Source organism: Rhinopithecus bieti, unplaced genomic scaffold (assembly GCF_001698545.2).
Source record: "Rhinopithecus bieti isolate Rb0 unplaced genomic scaffold, ASM169854v2 scaffold_1599, whole genome shotgun sequence".
Taxonomy (NCBI): domain Eukaryota; kingdom Metazoa; phylum Chordata; class Mammalia; order Primates; family Cercopithecidae; genus Rhinopithecus; species Rhinopithecus bieti.
The window spans coordinates 972,554-989,426 of NW_016804139.1; the positions used below are offsets into that span (position 1 = coordinate 972,554).

General features: G+C 44.8%; 1 protein-coding gene across 3 annotated transcripts in view; it reads left to right on the forward strand.

Moving 5' to 3' along the window:
- CCDC149 (coiled-coil domain containing 149) overlaps positions 1 to 15,891 on the forward strand; it is a 107,964-nt gene extending 92,073 nt beyond the window's left edge. For 2 of the 3 annotated variants that reach the window (XM_017866749.1, XM_017866740.1), the window contains exons 11-13: positions 439 to 471; positions 1,552 to 1,668; positions 13,196 to 15,891. In XM_017866749.1, coding sequence (XP_017722238.1) covers positions 439 to 471; positions 1,552 to 1,668; positions 13,196 to 13,626 — 581 coding nt within the window. In that variant the 3' untranslated portion in view covers positions 13,627 to 15,891. The remainder of the gene's footprint in view (positions 1 to 438; positions 472 to 1,551; positions 1,669 to 13,195) is intronic. The other variant, XM_017866744.1, reaches the window with a different exon arrangement.
- Positions 15,892 to 16,873: the final 982 nt, after the last annotated feature.

Here is a 16,873-nt window from a genome sequence, read left to right on the forward strand (position 1 = left end):
AAGAATTGGAATTTTTAGCACTGATTCCTTGAATTTGATGTCAAAAGACCTAACAGAACTAATTACTGCCGGGTACAGTCCTGGGGATTTGAATGATCCATTTCTGCACAAGAATCTTTTGATGCTGTTAAAGCCTCATCTTCTAGGAAGGCCTTTCTTTTATTGCATTGAATTTCAACACAGTTGGGCAAATTGATCATGTATTTGTACAGTGAGTTTGCCATGTCTGTCCGTGTATGGGGGTTTTGATTTTTTTTTTCTCAAAATGACTCGGTGAAATTTCTCACTGTTTCATTTCTACAATTTATATTAAAAGATGGAAGTTACTTGAGTGAACAGATGCCGAGAATTTTCTGTGGTTTTGTTTGGTCTAGGTACAACTTCAAATGGCTATTATGCAATAACAACTATTTCCTTTTTTCCTTTTGCTGCCTGAAGGCCTGAGCTACAATGTTTCAGTAGGATTTGGGAGTATGTTCTGTTTAAAATATCTTGTTTTTGTGGCTAACATCAGCAGTGCATTATGTCATCCCTGCATGTAAATAAGTAGAAATGCATTATCTACCTTTCCTTGAACTTTTCTGATTAGAATAGTCAATTGAAATAGAGAATTCAATTAGTACAAAACAAATATTAAAGGATGAAATTAGCTTTGGGGACTTGGCTGAATGAATTTTATGCTGTGGCCCTGTTTGTTCTAATCTCTGGTCTCCACATAGATACAAAATGGGAGGACAGGAAAGAGTGGCAGCTCCCCAGATCTGATACAGTTTATGTCATGGCAATAGCATTGACCTTCTGCAGTGGTGAAGGATGTTATGATGAAGAAACATGTTATGATATTTTCAAACTATGTTGAAAGTAGAGGGAAAAAGAGCCTCTTCTAGTATAAATCAGATCAGTCTGTTCTGTCTGCTCATTGTTTTTTGTGACTCCATTTAAACTACTGAATGGTGGAATAAGACACAATACATTCTTTTTCTCTTCCTCCTCCTTCTCCTCCCCCTCCTCTTCCTCTTCTTTCTTTCCCAAAGTAGGAGTCAAATCATAGTGTTTAGCCAACTGGAGAGCAGAGTTCCAATGACATCAAAGAATTGCCAACTCTCTCTCATTTCCAACACCTGGGAAGAATCAGTGTCTCTTCCAGTAACAGCCCACCAATGTGTTGTTACCCTTTTGAGCATTGACTTTGTGAATTCAGTTCTGTACCAGGCATTCTAGACATGCTTATCGCCCCCTCCAAGAATCTATGGTCCACTTAGGGAAGCAAGATGAAGATACATCAAGCAGTGAGAGGAAAGTAAGAAGTGGCCTATAATTCAATACTAAATTAATGATAAGGATTTTGTGTGTGTGTGTGTGTGCAAGGGCTAGGGCTAGGGTGGTGCAATAGTGTAAAGAAGTATGGAGGATGTCAGCAGTCGTAGCAGGCTTCCCTTCAATGGTAGTGTCTATGGGCAGCCAGCCCTGAGCCAGTGAAGTGTGTGGGCCTAAACATAACCCAGCTCCACTGATGATATAAGACATCCATTTTCCCCTTTTCCGCAACAGGGGGAAAGGACACAATACTGTTCAGCGACCCCACTCTTCCTAGTGGACAGAGGTCGAGATCCCCACTGCTGAAGTTTGTCGAGCAGCCCACTGAGAACAAAGCAGATCCCAAGGATGGTAAGTACGCCTCAATTTCTCCATCTTTACCTGGACTGTGCCTGCCACAGAGGAGTGGCTCAATGAACGTCGGTCTCTTCCGCTTCCCCTTCCTGCTGCTGCTTTGGCATCATTGGGATATTCCTCAGATTTCCTCTTGTTCCTTCTGTGGATTCATGTTGTTGGGAGGTTTTAACTGCAGCATGCAGGCCCCTGCTCTCTAGGCATGTTGGCAGAGAGGTTAAGAGTGAGGACCCCGCACCAGGTGCAGTGGCTCGCACCTGTAATTCCAGCACTTTGGGAGTGGAGGTGGGTGTTTCACCTGAGCTCAGGAGTTCAGGACCAGCCTGCCAACATGGTGAAACCCCGTCTCTACTAAAAATACAAAAATTAGCCGGGTGTGGTGGGGCATGCCTGTAGTCCCAGCTACTCAGGAGGCTGAGACAGGAGAATCACTTGAACCCAGGAGGCAGAGGTTTCTGTGAGCCAAGATTGTGCCACAGCACTCCAGCCTGGGGAATAGAGCAAGACTCCATCTCAAAAAATAAATAGTGAGGACCCTGGAGCTGAACAACCTGGGTTCGTGGCCAGTTCCACATCACATTGGCTGTGAGAGCTTGGGCTGGAGACTTCCGCCTCAGTTTTCTTCCCTTTAAAACAGTGACACAATCATGTCAACCTCAGGGAAATCTTGGCACGTTGCCTGATACATGGGAAGTCTGCAAAGCAGTAGAATAGAAAGAAAAGCTCCTCCTCTACCAGATAGACAGTTCTGGAGGCAGGGTGTTCTGGAAGGGGTCAAAGACCTATATAGAGACCCAGATGAGCCAACAGGTTTGAGAGCCTGATCTCTTCCCATGTGGGAGTCTTGTCTTCCCCACAAACTTCTTATCTTTTGAAGTTTTGCTTGTCTTGTTCTGCCACCCCAGTGTAGCAGCCAGCTTCCGAGAATGCACCAAATGTTCCCTACCCCTTGGTATTCATGCCTCTGTGTAACCGTCTTCCATGTCGTATCAGGATCAGTCTGTCTGATTAATAGAATACAGAAGTGAGGGTATGTGAGTTCTGCATCCAGGTCATAAAAGACATGAGACTTGTCCCTTACGCTCTCTCGGGCCGTCTACTCTGGAGGAGGCTGGCAGCCATATCATGAGGACACTCAAGCAGCTGTCCACACTGTTCACGTGGTGTGGAGCTGAGGCCTCCAGCCATCAGCCACTTGAGTGAGACATCCTGGAAGGAGATTCTCCAGCCCTAGTCAAGCCTTCAGATGCCAACAGCCCTGGTTACCATTTCATGGGTGCCTCATGAGAGACCATTAGCCAGAACCACCCAGCTCAACTGTTTTCAGACTTCTGAGTCTTAAGCTGCTAGGTTTGATGTAATTCATTACACAGCAGTAGATAAACAATATACATCCACATTTCCATCTTCTCTTGCTCAGACTCATGCCTTTAATCATTACCTCCATAAAATACTCTCAAAGTATTTTCCCCTGCAGGGTTCCATCTGCAGAGTTACACCCCACATTTCCCAGAGCCCCAGCTTCCCTTGCCCTGAATACTCCGTGGACTTCTCAAGCATGGCATCGCCAACTCTTCCTGCTTTCTTCCTTCTTTTTTTGTCACCCTCTCAGCTTTTCAGGCTCAAAACCTTGGAGCTGTCAACCATTGTCAACTTTCTATCTCCATCTACATGTGGTCTTTCACTCAACTCTTTCTGCAGAGTTTTCACACCTCGGGACCTACCGCCTCTGGCATGGTTCAGGCCCTCATTTTCTTGTCAGGAGGGCTCCTCTCCTGGTTTTCCATCCTCCCTGACTGTCTTTGCTTTATTCTCATCTTCATCCTGCTACTATAGATAATAAAGCTTTTGGAGTACTGTTTCATCACATTTGTGCCGTGCTCAAAAATCCCAAGTGGCTCTCCACTGTCTTCCACTTAACATCTCAACTCTGCAGCCTGGCCTAGCCTACCTTTCCAACCTCATGATTGTCTGCCCTAAAAACTGTGCTCTCAGCTAAATGGACTAACCAGCTGTGTCAGTTAGCTATTATTGGATAACAAACCAACTCAAAATGTGGAACTTAAAGCAACAACTGTGTATTGTTTTTCATGAGTCTTTGGGTCAGATGGGTGGTTCTGCTAATCTAAGCTAGGCTCTGCAAGCTTTCTCTTGCATACAGATGAGGGAGCCTTGCCGAGCTGAGCTTAGATTAGCAGAACCGGAACCACCCATCTGACCCAAAGGCTCGTGAAAAATAATGCATAGTCATTGCTTTAAATCACTCATAATAGCACGTGGATTGGTAAGAAGACCACTTCTTATCACTGAGTAAGAAGACCCAGATAAGCCAACAGGGTTGAGAGCCTGATCATAAGACCATAATAGTTCATGGAATGGTAGAAGCCAGGACATATCTGGGATTTGAGCAGAAAGGTTACCCCCCAAGTAACTCTCCCATGTGGGGAGAATTTCTAGAGAGAGACCCTGACTTTAATTGGTTCTGCACTGGCCAGAAAGCAAGGCTGGGTCTTTGCAGCCAGCCTCATGTGGCTGCTTGTAAGGCTGGCCTGGATCACCGTGGCCCCCTGTGGGATTTGGAGCATGTCTTGGATGGTGGTTATGCCATGCCAGCATCCAACGTCCACATGGAGATCCAAAGCCTTCTGTCTGTTCTGGGCTTGCTGAGCCTTGGGGTGGACCTGGGCCTGCTAACCTGAAATGGAGCATGAGCCTGGCTTGATTTTCACAAGGACGGTGTAAGTCACGGACTGATTCAAAATGATAGCTTCCAGAGTTGCATCATTAGCTCTCATTGTTCCTATCCCATCCTCCGACAGCACTGGGTGGGAACAAGGAAGCATTTACACCGCGGCTGTCAGCGTCCGGGATGGCCTCATCATCACTGTCGCATCTGTGATCAATTCCAACTGAAAGCAGCGCACACTTGGGAGGACAAAGCCTATCAGAGAGCAGCTAACAAAGGAAGATGAATCGCCCCTTCGGGCCAGTGGCAGTGGGGAACGGGGGACACACTTTTGGGTGATTAGCAATCTTTTAAACAAAGAGATACTGTTGCTTTATCTTTTAGGGGAAATATTTTTTCTTTCCACATTATTTGTGTCATAATGCATTTGTATCCGTTCATTGCCTCCTCATCATTGATACATGTATCATTATTAATAATAAGTGTTAATGATTCTGTTTGCTAAAACACCAAATAATTACTATTATTTGTAATATTTTCCTATTCTTGGCTGGTTCAGAAATATTTTATAGAAATGGCAATGCTATGTGTCTGTCCTTAAAAATAAAACACCCACAGCTCAAGAGTTAAGATTCTAGAATCTTCAAAGGAGGATTTTGCTCCCACAGCAAGTAACCAGAGGTCCCAGTGATAGCTCAACGCTCGTGACATTTTTAGTAACTTTTTTTGTCTCCGGATAATGACTTGAGTATAATTTTAGGTATCTTTTGGATTAAAAAAAAAAATAGTCTAAGGGTCGCTCATACTTGTAATCCCAGCAGTGTGGGAGGCTGAGGTGAGAGGATCACTTGAGGCCAGGAATTTGAGACCAGGCTGGGCAACATAGTGAGACTCCATTTCTAAAAAAGAAAATTAAAACATTAGCTGCAAGTGGTGGCACATGCCTGTAGTCCCAGGTACTTGGGAGACTGAAGCAGAAGGATCCCTTGAGCCCAGGAGGTTGTGGCTACAGTGAGCTGTGATCGTGGCACGGTACTCCAGCCTGGGACAATGTGAGATCCCGTCGCAAAGAAAAAAAAAATTAAATTAAAAATTAAAATTTAGATTTGAAAAGAATGGGGGAGTGGGTTGGTAAATCCTGCTGTTGACTTACAATCCAGTCCTAGATCCTGGCTCCTGTAGCTCTGTGGTCCTGAGGTTCTGAAAATCTAGCCTTTCTCAGAAAAAGTAAACAGAGTAGGATTACAGCCTGAGTACATTCCTCTTATTGTGGCTGTGTTTTAACCTCGAATGAGGACAGCAGTGTTGGCCCCACACACACCCCCCCGCACCCGCTGCTTAAAAAGTTCTCCCTGCTCATCTCAGAGGTTTACCATATTAAAAGAGACTCATACCTTTGGACATGAGCAGAATGTCATCTAACAAAATGGCACAAGGCAAAATACCAGCAACTGAAAGTCCCCTGTGTAATTTAGACCACCCTCACTTAGATGTAAATTAAGGTAGAGAAGATTAAGGTGACCTCCAGTAAAAACACACCGCAGATGGTTTAGGGGTTAGGTTGTTACGAGTAAGGTTAATTAATTTTTCAGGGGCACTAGAATATACTATTAAGTGTCCTGGAAGAAGTAATTTCATAAGAGTAATTTCTAGAAGGAGTTTATTCGTCTCACGTTGGTGAAAAATTTAGCTGCTGCAAGTAACGTAATTTACTCCTTTTAAACAAAGCCTCCCCACCATGCTGGAAACCTGCTCATTTTGACCCACTGTTTCTCATGTCCCCTGTATGACCACTATAAAAATTTTCATCTGTGAGTGTGAAAATTGTGATTGCTTCCCTGAGCTACCTTAGATGTAGATAAATGTTTGTGCAAGTCAGAAATCTTTGTCTTTCTTTTTCAAAAGTACCATTTTAAGAACTTTTAGAGTAGTAACCTGAATACAACCTTAAATGAATACCATAAATTCAAGGATTGCTTCCATATATTAACGAATGGTATTTAAAGAGATGTACTCATATATTCATGGATTCACACATTCGTGTATATTGTTCATATATTCAAACATTTAATAAGCTATTTATTATTGAGTCCCCACTATGGAACAAGGTTAAAAAATTAATCAGGCAAGTTTCTATATTTAAGGTAGGAGTATTACTTCTGGCCAGATTTAATCAAATAGGCATCATGGAAGATGTGGAGGTGGAGGTGACTCTTGAAGTTCATCCCTGGGACATACAAGAGAGAATGATAGTCATGGAGGAATCAACTTTCTAAGTTATAGGTGCTGGGGACAGGGGTGGGCGACATGAAGGGCCAGTGTGGCTGGAGTAGAGGGAAAAAGAAGAGTTGGTTTGCCAGGTAGAAATGTAGATGGATGTTAGTCGTGGAAGGCCTTGAATGTCAGGTTATGAGCTTAGGCTTTGTTCCCGAGACACTGGCAGCCTTTAAATGATGTATAGCTGGGCAAAGACATGGTGAGATTTGTGCTTCAAGCTTGCAGTGCTGCTCAAACTGAAGTGTGCACCCACATCACCCAGGATCTTATTAAAGTGAAGGTTCAGAACCAGTCATTCTGGAGTAGGGCCTGAGACCCTGCATGTTTAATAAGTCCCCAGGTGATGCTGCCACTACTTGTCCATGAACCACACTTTAGGTAGCAAAGCTTTAGGGAAGGTTCCTGTCTCGCAACAGGTTGGATTAGTGCAGGAGGAGACTAGACTCAAAGGAACCTGTTAGAAACCAACATACTTCATCCTTGCTAAACAGATCTAAATAGTTGTTTTTTCAAAATCCATGCTTGATTTATTCACACATCTATACATCTATACATTGCGCATCAGGAACTAACATACCTTATCCTGGCTGAACAGATCTGAATAGCTTTTTTTTAAAAAAATCAAGGCTTGCTTTATTACATTCATGATTTCATTGTAAGCACAAGTAATGGTCTCCTTTGCAGATACAATGCTTACTGAGGTCAGTGAATTCTTAGGAGAATAAACATAGTTGTCTGTGACTAAATGCAGCCTTCAGAAAGCATAAAGTAGATTTGGTCAAAATTCTGTCCCTGGGATTTGTCTGTGGTCATCAAAAAGACTAAAGGAAATGGAAACTTATTTTGAATGTGAAAGGCAAATTTATATCAGGAGAATTATAGCTATAGGGTGTGGTGACAGCAGCCAGGACCCACCTTGCTCAGCTGAAACCCACAGTCCTCTTCTCTGTTGATACTGATGTTTGTTATCACATCGCTGCTTCTGTCTGTGATCATTTTCTCTTCCTTGTGCTCCACCCTTCATCTTGGTAGTTTCATTTTAGTCTTAAAGTCCCTCTGATTTCATGCTTTCATTTCTTCTAGAGCTTCTCAGAGTTTTTACCAAGGTTCAGTCATTTAAAAACGTTTAAACATTTGATTAAATAAATAAATGCTCAAAAGTGTATTCAATTATGTAATTAAGAAATGCTCACCACATACCATGCATATCAATCAATACTTTTATGTCATATCAATACTTTTATGTTGTATTAAAATTAGAATGGATCACAGATGTAATAACATTGTTACATGTTGCAGAAATTCTAAGCTTCATTTTAATTCAAACTTGTTAGATTGTATTTCTTTTTTAGGTTTTATTTATTTATTTATTTATTTTGAGACGAAGTCTAGCTCTGTCGCCCAGGCTGGCATGCAGTGGCTCGATCTTGGCTCACTGCAACCTCTGCCTCCTGGGTTCAAGCGATTCTTCTGCCTCAGCCTCCTGAGTAGCTGGGACTACAGGCACACGCCAACAAACCCAGCTAATTTTTTATATTTTTTTAGTAGAGACAGGGTTTCACCATGTGAACCAGGCTGGTCTTGAACTCCTGACCTCGTGATCTGCCTCTCTAGCCTCCCAAAGTGCTGGGATTATAGGCGTGAACCACCGTGCCCGGCCCTTTTTAGGTTATATTTAACCTAAAGTATCTAACCACATGCTTAGTCTCATGTGTTTTTAAATACACGTTTTTTCTAAATTATGAAATAATCCTCGTAAATGCATCTTATAAATTGTCACCACATACCTGTCACCTGCCAGGGTCTGAGTTCCGGAAATATTGAGCATTGTTTGCACTTGCCTTCTGAATGCTTACCTGTTCATTGGCTGGGGGGATGGTCTAAAAGTCACATCCAGCTGAACCATGGGGAGATATACCTCAGCAATTTATCTAGAAACCTTAGAAATCCAAGCAATGTTTGGTGTTGGGCAAAGAGAAGAGTGGGCAGATGCAAGGAACATTTCTGAGTGCCTTAGTCAGTTCAGGCTGCTATAACAGACTACCATAGACTGAGTGTTTTCAACAATAAGCAGACATTTATTTCTCATCGTTCCAGAGGCTGGGAAGTCCAAGATCAAGGTGCTAAGAGATTCTGTGACTCAGGAGGGCCTTCTTCCTGTTTTGCTGATGGCAGCCTCCTTGCTGTATCCTCAAACGGCAGAGAGAGAGGGGGTTCTGGCCCCTTCCTCTTCATATAAGGGTACAAATCCCATTATGAGGGACCCATTTCATGACTCTTCTCACCCTGAGTACCTCTCAAAGGCCTCACCTCCAAATACCATCACACTGGGGATTAGGGCCTCAATATGAATGTTGGGAGGACACAAGCATTCAGTCTCTAGCACTGAGGCTGATATGGTTTGGCTGTGTCCTCACCCAACTCTCACCTTGAATGGTAATCATCTCCACATGTCAAGGGTGGGGCCAGGTGGAGATAATTGAATCATGGGGGTGGTTTCCCCCATACTGTTCTCTTGGTAGCGAATAAGTCTCATAAGATTGATGGTTTCATTAAATGAGAGTTCCTCTGCACACAGTCTCTTGCCTGCTGCCATGTAAGATGTCCCTTTGCTCTTCTTTCATCTTCTGCCATGATTGTGAGGCCTCCCCACCCATGTGGAACTGAGTCCGTTTAACCTCTTTCCTTTATAAATTACCCAGTCTTGGGTATGTCTTTATTAGCAGCATGAAAACAGACTAATACAGAGGGACAAAGACAAGACTTAGCATTGACTGGTCTTCAAGATCTTAAGCCCCTGTGACTATGAAGCATTACTGAAACTGCAAACAAGAGGGACTCTATGGCGGAAAACTATCTTCTGGAAAGTGCCAGCAAATTTTCCAGGTAGAGGATCCCATTGGCAGCCAGAAACATGGGTCTGTATCTTCTACAAGAAGCTAGCAGAGCCATTGATATAGATCTGGGAGCTGTACTCAGAGGCAGGAATTAAGGTCATATGATAGCCAAACAGTGAGAATGAATGAAGAGAAACAGATGGCAGATCACTGGGGAAAGTGCCCTCAGAGGGGCCAGAAGGAAATATCAGAATCAACAAAGGAAACTGGGAAGGCATGTGTAGGAGGTTGAATACTGACCCTCAAAGATTTCAGGTCCAATTCCCTGAAACCTGTAAATGTTACCTTATATGGCGAAATGACTTTGCTGGTATGGTTGATTTATGGATCTTGAGATTAGGAGATTATTCTGGATTATTCGGGTGGGCTAAAAATGCAATATCATGTATCCTTTCAAGAGGGAGGCAAGAGAGAGATTGTGCACACACAGATAAAAAGGCAGTGTGACCATGGCAGCAGAGATAGCAAGGATGCAGCCACAAACCAAGGAATCCTGGCAGCCATCAGAAACTGGGAGAGGCAGGAAATGGATTCTGCCCCAGAGCCTCCAAGGGAGCACAACCTTGGTTTTGGCCCAGTGAATTTTTTTTTTTTTTTTTTTTTTTGAGTCAGAGTCTCGCTCCGTCACCCAGGCTGGAGTGCATTGACACAATGTCGGCTCACTGCAACCTCTGCCTCCCAGGTTCAATTGATTCTCCTGCCTCAGCTTCCTGAGTAACTGGCATTACAGGCGCGCGCCACCAACACTTGGCTAATTTTTGTATTTTTAGTAGAGACACGTTTTCTCCATGTTGGCCAGGATAGTCTTGAACTCCTGACCTCAGGTGATCCGCCCGCCTCAGCCTCCCGAAGTGCTGGGATTACAGGCATGAACCACTGTGCCCAGCCCCAGTGAAATTTTTTTGGACTTCAGATTCCAGAGTTATAAGGGAATAAGTGTGTTTTAAGCCACTACATCTGTGGTTATTTGTTGCAGCAGCTATAGGGAACTAATACATCATGCTCACAGAACTAGATTGAAGGAGAGACTACAGGGAGAAACAGCTTGTGAGGAGCATGCGGCCAATGGGAAAGTATGCTACAGGGTAGGGTGGGAGATGTAGGAGGCCTCACAGGCAGGGGGGACACAGGATAGACTGAAGGATTGAAGGTGTGAATCAGCACTGGGAAGTGGAAGCAGTGGATATGAATTCCTAGCTCTACAGATCAGTGTAGCAAAGGAAAGATGAAGGGATAATGGATGGTAGAATCTTGGAGGTTGCATATCTTGTTTTATAAAATAGGAATACAGCACATGTTAAAAAATATAAATAGCACAGAAAGATGGAAAATTAAACTTAAAGTCTTCCTCCACCCTTGCTTCTTACTGTGGTCCTCAGTCTGCTTTCCAAAGACAACCTACAATTTTTAGTGCATATTATCAGAAAGAATCTCGCAACTTGGCAAGTAAATCTGTATACATAATCCCCTGTTGATGAGCACTTGGATTTTCCAGACTTCTGTTTTAAAACAGTGTTGTAGTGAGTATCTAAGAACAATATGTCTTGAATTATCTGGCCTATAAAAGAGTCTTACTAAGTTTTATTTTCTTTATTAACGTATGATTGTACCTGTTTCCCTGCATCCTTCACCACACTGAGCTTTGTCAAACCTTTTCATTTTTGCCATTCTGGTAGAGGAAAAACTACATTTTGTTGGGACTTAGATTTCTGCAATTTTGAGTGATGGTGTGAATTGTTTAATATGTCTGCTCTCCATTTCTATATCTTTTTCTGTTTCCAGCTTGCCCATTTTCATTCAACACTTACATACCTGTTGGAAATTGTGGTGCATTCAAGTGAACAAATTCTGTACTCATAAATATGGGTAAATCTCACAAACATCATGTGAAGTGAAAGGACCCAGCACAGTAAGATTCCTGAATATAAAGTTCCAGGTCCAGGCAGATCTCATTTCGGCATTTTAAATAGGCTAATGGTTATCCTTGGCAGAAGAAAAGGGACTGGAAAGGGGGTCCAGGAGTCCTGGACTTGAAAGTGTTTGCAGGGATTGGTAATATTTTGTTTCTCATCCTGGTTATATGGGTGAGTTTGCTTTGCCAAAATTCATTGAGCTGGATACGTGAGTTCTGTGCACTTCTCTTTATGTGTATTATACTTCCATTTATAAAAGAAAGGGAACTATTTTTTAAATATTGTTGAATGCTTAGAATGTGTCAGACACTGGATGAGTCAGATGAGGCTCCTGTTCTCATGGACTTAAATTTAGAATGAGATAAACACGTCAAATGTTTAGCGCAGTGCGTAGTGTGGAAAAGCACCCAATAAGCATTAGCTGGGAGGATTTATTTAAGAGAGGGGAGAAACTGATCAGTGTGTGTGGAGACCTAATGGGCGCATGGCATGGCTAGGAGGACATGTGTGATGGAATTGTGGGAAATGAAGCTGCAGAGTGAAACAGGAGCGCATCAGCAGGACCTTGTAAGGGCCTAAGCGAAAGGAAATTTATCCTGAAAGTGACAAGGCTCCAGTAGAAGGTTTTAAGCAGGAAAATGGCATGGCCAGATGATGCTCAACATCCTTTCTAACCTGCTGCAGTTCTCCAGCTCCCCAAGTTCCAACTTACAGCCTGAAAACGTACCTGCACATATCTGATAGCAAGCCCCACTACAGTAGGGTTCTGTGGTTCCATTCAGGGGTACCAGGAAGTGTTCCTGGGGGCCCCTTATTCCTGGTCTAGGACCTGCACCCAGGCTAAACCCAGTCCCACTGTGGCTCTATCATACCTTTCTTCACTGTTTACCCTGAGGGCTGACAAGAGATTGGCTTCTGGGGAAACTCAGTGTCTGTTGTTGAATGCACATGCCCGGGTACTAAGAGCTGGCTCCACCATGCTGCTCCCCAGTCATGCAGAGCAACCATTGCTGGTTAGGTTCAGAAGGAGCATCAGAGTCCTGTCCTGATCACAAAGCAAGTGAGTAGGGAAATGAGGGCTGGACGTCAGCACTTTAGGGCTCACCCTTCTCTCCCATGCCCTTCCTGTTGCAGTGCTAGAATTTCCATCCTATGGCAAAGGGGTTTAGGGACAACAACTCAACAGGGGAGGCAGCTTGAAGCTATATTTGCATATAATTTATTTTATATTGAGGAACACCAGGTGTCTGCATTAAGGAATGAGATGCTGATGGAGAATCGTGGAGAAGGGGTGGCACTAAATCCTTCCCGAACTATCCTTCTGCTTCCCACCCTCAATGCAGCCGGAACCTTTTTTCATTACTAACAAGACCCAGTTCTGAGCTGCAGAACCAACAAAACCTTTGTCCTCAATATAAATATGTAATGTGCACAAGAAGCGGCCATTAGAGAACCATTAGAGAATGGAACAGAAGCTAACCAGGTGCCTGGAAAGGATGGATTATGACATGGCCCAAGTGCTCTCTTGCCCTCTGTTAATAATGCAGGAATCACTAGAATGCATGCTCACTGGTTTCACCTGGGTCCTGTGTTCCCCTTCGGCTCCAGTTCCCTGCACAGGGAGCCAAAAAAAGTCTTGCTCCTTTTTCAGAGGCCCTGTGCTGGTAGGCTGGGCGGGAAGTTGGCAGAAGAGGGGCAGTGAGGGTTGACTTGCTGCCAGAGGTTTAATGCTGTCCTCGTTCTGTTTTCAGCGGAGGCTCAGAAGCAAGAAGGAGATGAAAGTTGTGCCGCTGCTGAGGCGTTGACAGCGCCTGAGGATGCTGGGAGGCCCGCTGTCAACTCCCCAGCAAATCAGAGCCACGGGAACCAGTGCAAGCTCTTTCATCCTTCATTACCCCAGTTACCTTCTGAGGAAGAAGTAAACAGCCTTGGAAGGGAAATAATTAAACTGACAAAGGAACAGGCAGCTGCAGAACTGGAAGAGGTCAGAAGAGAGCGTCCCATGGAGGGTCAGAGGAGTGAGATGGGGCCAGCCCCACCGGGCCTGGCCATCCAGGGGGAGCTCCCCAGATCTCACCTGGACTCCATCGAGGCCAGCCAGCCAGCAGCCGAAGCTTCCACACCGGAAGACGGCAAAGGGATCCCAGAGGGCAGAGGCACGAGGAGCACCGTGAAAACCTGAAGGGGAGAGGGATCTGACACAATGACACGTTGAAAGCCCCAGAGAGGGTCAAGAATGAAGCATCCGAACGGCGCGCCCACATCGCCTTCTCCTGAAACACCTCCGAGTCTGCAAGTGAGAAGATGCTCTGATCCTGTTGCAAACTGTGAATATTCTGATGATGCCAGTACAGTTTGATTTATTAAATGTAGGTCCTCAAGCTTCTCAGTGTCATCTCTTTCTGCCAGACAGTGCTACTGTGAACAGGGCCAGGCCCAGGAATTGTGTCCACCATATGGCTGGTTGTCAGCGTCCGTCTTTCTGTCAGCTTTTGTTTTATCAGAGATAAGATGTTTTTGTATTAGCATTTAATGTTGTCAATCAAAATTACAGGAAGAGCTAGAAACTGATGGGGTTTTTAATCAGGTCCCCATCTTGGTCAAGGTTAGGCAGCTGGAGAGGAAGGTGTAATTGAGCAGAACATGTCCAGAGGGCCCATAGCTGCACCCCATCAAGTCAGGGCCCACCCAGTAGGACTGCCTGGCATGGATGTGCTTGGCATTGAGCCCACAGCACTGCTGTTGTGCAGACTGGCAGGTGGAAGGGGCCTTCAGCAGGCTGAGAAGTTTGGGCTTCTGGGTTGAAATCCACAACCCCTGTTGAGTCCTGTGTGCTGAGTGCCAGAGCTGAGTTTTCTGGCTTGTAAATCTGGAGAATTAACTGATCTGAAGTGATTGGGAGGGGTGAGCTTTTGTAAAAGCTGGGGAACAGGACTCCCAGTGGTGGTCTGGTTTTTTGTGAGATGAGATGAGAGCTACAGCCTGGAAATGCTCGTTCTCTGCATTCAACCTGTCTAACATACAGGATCGTATGGCCATTTCAGGTTTGGGAAAGATCTACCTGCTGGGAGCCACCCTAGTTTCCCACACCACCTGGAACTTCCAAACCCTTCACTCCTTCAACAGAATGTTGAGGCTGCCTCATTTGTGCCATCAAGTATTAGAATTTCAAAGACCAGACACAGAGCTCATAACCTTGTATGGGAAAGAGAGAGGAAAACAAAAAAGCTTCACCACAGCATGGCAAGGAGGGATGTGGAACCAAGGACATGATCCAGGGGTGGGAAAGGGGGGCGTGCTCAATCCCAGCTGGTGCTTTCCTTGCAGATAAAGATTAGCTTTTCTAGGTGGCATCCAGCACCGCAAAAAATTAAAAGGTCATCCAGCCATAGCTTTTTTCCCAAAGCTCAGAATGCCTCTGAGAACCAGAATCACTCCTTTGAGAGGCGCTTCTTGCAGGAAAAAGAGGCTCCCAGAGTGGTAGCCTCTCTTAGTGAAAATACATCCTAAAAATTCAATGTTTGTCCCAGGCTCGTGACACTAAGATGTGACATCTGGACATGAGGGGCCAGCCACACAGATACATCCCTCCCAGCTTGCATCTCCAGGAATCACTCTGCTAGCAGAATGGGCTACCCATCCCTTCCAGTGCTGCTCCTCTGAAGTAGGCCAAAGTGCAGCCCAGAAGCACCCACTCCTTTGTCTGACGCACACTGGGTGGGCCTCCCGTTACTGGAGTTGAAATGGGAGCATGCTGGAGTCAGTGTTCTCTTGCTCCTGGTGAGAAGGACATCCCATTGACCCCTGGCCACTGGGTCCAATGTTCCATCCTTCCTTCTGTCCCAGCCTGTCCCCCTCCCCACCAGGCCCACCCTACAACTTCTACTCAAGGGCAGTTGCTCCTGCAGCTGGAGGGCTTGCACAGACCAGCAGTCAGTCGCGGAAATCATTCTTCCTGCTGGACTGGGCCTTAACTGCCTGCAAATGTCCAGCACTACTGCGTAGGATGCCAGAGCCACCAAAGGAAAACACAGCCAAGTTTAATATAATAATAATAAAAGGAAAAAGCTCAGCCTGCAGAACTCTGGTTTTGACCCACCGTCGGCCTGATGCACATCTTCAGGGCCTGTTCAGCACGTTCTGAAAAGCAGGGCTCGTAATAGACTCCAGCACATTCCATCAGAGTCAGGAAAACTGCGGTGAGTCCCAGAGAATCTAGGGTGCAGGGCAGGGAGCAGGAGTCATAGGGAGTGATAACCTAAACTGTGTATAGTCAGCTGGGAGGATCTTATGTTATTAAGTGAAATGAGAGCCAGTTAGTTGATCCTGTCACAGATGTAACCATGATAACACCCCATAGATATGCGACACGTGTGTCCTGCCCCTGCTTTCCCCGTCCAACATGGTTCTTCTGTTCCACAGGCATTAAAGGGGTTTTCTGCAGTTACTTACAGCTGTCTTTTGTCTTTTTTAAGATCATTGTTTAAGGGTGTGGCATTCTCTCCCCTACTTCACTAGGTAACCCTGCATCAGGCATGGTCCTCTCAGCTTCAAGCCACACTTAACAGAAACTTAAACAGTAGGGACGTGAATTCTGTTCTATAACAGGAACTTTGGAAGTAGGGCATTCCAGGGCTATACATTCAAGAAAGTCGTCAAGGTGTTCTAGGTTTCCATCTTCCTTCTCTTCCTGCTGTGTCAGCTGCTTTCTCATAACAAGGTGACCGCAACAGCTCCAGATAACATCTGTTCAGAGGCAGAAGGAGGTTTCTTTCTCCCCACATACATGTGTGTGTGTGTTTCAAGAGCAAGAAACCCAGTTCCTATCACATTTTATTGGTCAGAATGATCACCTGGGGCTTGTGGTCGCATGTGACGTCACATGATGATGTCACATGATAATGTCTTAACCATTCCTTAGCAAGGGAGATGGTATTACCATGATCCGTTTAGGTTCACCAAGATTCACCCTTAAGAACTGAAGAAGGGCCCTGTCCCTAGACATTCAGACTCTAAAACACCAAAACAGGATCATATCTTGGGATGCGTAAGAGAGTTGGGAATAGACAAGCAATGGTGTTGTCTCTGAACACCATGTCTTCTTGTTGCTGCATAAAAAGCCAGAAAATCATGTTTCTGATGAGTTTGGAGTTAGGGGGAGGGGCTATGGTTGTTTGCTCAGAAAATGCCATCTCATCCCCTTCCCTGGCATCTTTCTGATCTGTCCTGTTTTGTAGGTGGAATGTTCCCACCTTTGTTTGTCTGTTCAGACGTGTTTGTCCTTCCATTATTTTTCCAGCTGGGTTGCCAGCAGAATGCAGAGCAGTCTAGAGAAATGAAACAGAGCTGACAGGTCTCTTAATGAAAGCTTGTTTGCACACCCTGCCTTTCCTGTGATCGCTCTGTACCTGAGAGCCTCTAGGTGTGGA